Source organism: Phoca vitulina, unplaced genomic scaffold (assembly GCF_004348235.1).
Source record: "Phoca vitulina isolate PV1807 unplaced genomic scaffold, GSC_HSeal_1.0 scaffold36, whole genome shotgun sequence".
NCBI lineage: Eukaryota > Metazoa > Chordata > Mammalia > Carnivora > Phocidae > Phoca > Phoca vitulina.
The window spans coordinates 9,089,733-9,093,216 of record NW_022589739.1 but is presented as its reverse complement, the minus strand read 5'-3'; the positions used below and the strand labels follow the sequence as shown (position 1 = coordinate 9,093,216).

Sequence of the window (3,484 nt, the reverse complement as noted above, 5' to 3'; positions counted from 1 at the left end):
GTACTGTTCATACTGTAGGACGTCATTGCCATGATTAACATGTAACATTGAGTAAAATGTGCATGGTTGCTGACAGTTACGTATTATTTTTTTCTTAATTCTTCTTCAGATAGAAGCCCTTCGGGAAGAAGCAGATTATTCAGCATATTTTGGTCTTTAAACTAGAAGAGCCATGGAAATGACTGAATGTAACTTAATATATTCTCCCCTGTCCTTGATCATGTGCTCTAATTTGAACTAAGGGAATATTATTCTGAAATGCTAATCTTTCTTTCAATCCAATTTCCTAGCCTTCCTAGCTGGCTACTTGCATCCATACCTCTCTACCCTCTTCCCCCATCACCATCATATGCTCTCACTTCCTATTTCCCTATAGTTGCTAAATAGAACTGATGAGACCAAAACTTACTAATGCAATTCCCCAAATGCTTCATTTCAGCTCACTTTCCAATTAATCCCAGTCCATAAAAATACCTGGACTCTTCTTACTGCTTCATGCAATCTTAGAAGGATGAAAAAGTATGGTGTAAGAGATAAGTCCTGGAAGATTTTGCAAAATATCCAGGATTTAGCTTGTAACAATAGTAAAAATTCTATTTGGCCCTTTCATCTTGGACATAGACACTTTCCAGCCCCTGGTATCAATTATAACTAAGGATGTAATTTTTTCATTCCAGGAAAAGGATCAAGTAAGAAAGAGATGTCAAAGTCAGCTCCATATTGTTTGTCCAATAATTGGATAAATGGTGATAGTATTTACTAAAAAAGAGAATACTGGGGCAGAGGCACATTTGGGATGGGGGTGGAAAATCAAGAGCTGGCCTTTCCATGATCATTTCGGTGATTTACAGTTTATGTTACTACAATCAGTATTGATGTAATACCCTTTTATGTATTTCTGGTACACATGGGGAAGACTTGCTCTATGGTATACAAATAGGAGTAAAATAGCTGAATTATAAGATCACTGAGTCTTCAATTTTAATATTTTCATGGAATTTGAAAAAATTCATGTGCACAAAGTACTCTATGAGTGAGGCAGAGTTACCATTTAAAAATTGTAATTGTACGGTTCTGTTTAGATATCTACATTAAATGTGGGGTAATTTCAACCAGTGTAACTGCCTCTGATTCTGATTTCAATAGGCACCATTAAATGGAAAGATGGAGACTGAAAACCATACAACAGTGACAGAGTTCATTATTCTGGGATTAACAGATAACCCCACACTATGTGCCATCTTCTTTGTGATTTTCCTGGGAGTTTATATAGTTACCATAGTGGGAAATATCAGTATAATCATCTTAATCCGAAGCAGCCCACAGCTTCACACCCCAATGTACCTTTTCCTCAGCCATTTGGCCTTTGTGGACATCGGGTATTCCACGTCAGTCACGCCAGTCATGCTCATGAGTTTCTCAAGAGAGAGAACGACCATCCCTGTCACTGGCTGTATAGCCCAGCTTGGCTCTGATGTCACCTTTGGGACTACAGAGTGCTTCCTGCTGGCTACCATGGCCTATGATCGCTATGTGGCCATCTGCTCTCCCTTGCTCTACTCCACCCAGATGTCCCCAGTGGTCTGCTTCCTCCTATTGGGGGCTTCCTACCTGGGTGGATTCATGAATGCTTCATCATTTACGGGCTGTTTGATGAATCTATCCTTCTGTGGACCAAATAAAATCAACCATTTTTTCTGTGACCTCTTTCCACTCTTGAAGCTTTCTTGCGGCCATATTTATATTGCTGAAATATCTCCCGCCATCTCTTCTGCAACTGTCCTCATAAGCACACTGTTTACCATAATTGTGTCCTACAGTTACATCCTCCACTCAATCCTGAATATGCGCTCTACTGAGGGGAGGAAGAAGGCCTTCTCTACCTGCACTTCCCACCTCACTGCAGTCACTTTGTTTTATGGGACAGTTTTGTTTGTTTATGTGATGCCCAAGTCGAGTGATTCAGCTGATCAGGTCAAAGTGGCATCAGTGATCTATACAGTGGTGGTCCCCATGTTGAACCCCCTCATCTACAGCCTGAGGAACAAGGAGGTGAAAGAGGCCATGAGAAGACTAATGGCTAAAACACATTGGTTCTCCTGAATTACATCAGATATGAATCCATAAATAACAAACCAATGATTTGAGGAAACATTTGTGCTGTATACTTTGATGATATTTATCATTAACTTTATCACTTTGATAGTGAAGAACTCATATATATAAAAAGCCAATGTTTACTTCCATATAGAAAGTGAAATATATCATTAACATGGAAATCTGCTTCATTCAAATTAAATATTAACTTTTCAAGGTAAGAATACCTTTGCAAAATAGTTCCATTCATCAGCTGTGAGTCCTATTTAAATAAAGAAAGCTATTTCCATCAAAGATCAAACTTAATTGAATTCCATCTTATTAAATAACATTTTGGAAAAAAAACTTGTTCCCAGCAGATGTGTAATAAATGGTAATATTGACAAGTCAGGCTGTTCAGGTCACTTCCTTTAAAGGTACTGCCCTGCCTTTGTCAATGGATATTTAACCTTTTGGAAGCATTGATGTTAGTGTCTCCAAAAAGCTTCTATTTTCACTTTATTTAAGCCAGAGCAAAGATCATGATTCCTCTGTGTGGCCTTTAAGAGAGCCAACCCAGATAACACCCACGATCCCCTTGGGTGACCTTATCTCCTCCCCTGAGTTCAGCTGCCACCTGTGTGGTAACAGAATCCCTACACACCCTTCCTTGGAGCACAGATGAACTTCTCCACTGGCCTTTCCCCCAAGACTCTCAAACTCAGGGCATCCTGACTTGAATTTATCATACTTCTCACAAAACTATTCCTTCTCCTCTGGTCCTTTCTCAATAAGTGGCACCTCTTTGTAAGGCCTTGTACTTGCAAGAGATTTGGGGTGACTATCACTGCATACCCATCAAATAGTCTGCCTCCCTCCACCCCGTTCCTTCTGTCAGATGGAAGACAGGTTGCATACTGACGCTTCCTTATCTAAGTCTCTCCTTTCTAGGCACTTAAAGACTCTCCAGTTGATTATGGTAAGTCCATGCAGAGATTTTTCCTTTGTATTTCCACTCTAAGGGATTCAGTAATCCAATCACCCAGATGTAAGTGGTGTGGTGTGGCACTGTTACCTCTTTTATTGGAGAGAATACACATTGGCACCTATTTTTTCCCTCCCAAATTCTAAATCAACTGAGGAAATGGCAAAAAGAGAAGGCAGGAGGTGTTCTGAATCCCAGAACGTGACACTCTCCCTCTCTGTCCCTGGCAGTACTGGAAACACTCAGGTCTCCCCAGTGAGACTGGGTCTTTCCCCATCTGTTTACAGCATGGCCAAGAGTAGCCCAGAGCACTGAGGGCAAGCTCGCTCCCAAGAGAAACGGGGAAGGGGAAAGGTTGCGATTGCTCTTCTGGGTTGAATTGTGTCCCTCAAAAATTCGTATGTTGTAGTCCTAACCACCAGT

General features: G+C 40.7%; 1 protein-coding gene across 1 annotated transcript; it reads left to right on the top strand.

Annotated features, from left to right (window-relative positions):
* The first annotated feature begins 1,164 nt into the window (after positions 1-1,164).
* On the top strand, positions 1,165-2,103 carry LOC116646236 (olfactory receptor 481). The gene has a single exon (XM_032426828.1). The coding sequence runs from the start codon at positions 1,165-1,167 to the stop codon at positions 2,101-2,103; it is 939 nt and encodes a 312-aa protein (XP_032282719.1).
* Positions 2,104-3,484: the final 1,381 nt, after the last annotated feature.

Bases quoted from the DNA above. Each gene is read 5' to 3' on its own strand.
- LOC116646236 (XM_032426828.1), top strand. From the start codon at position 1,165: ATGGAGACTGAAAACCATACAACAGTGACAGAGTTCATTATTCTGGGA.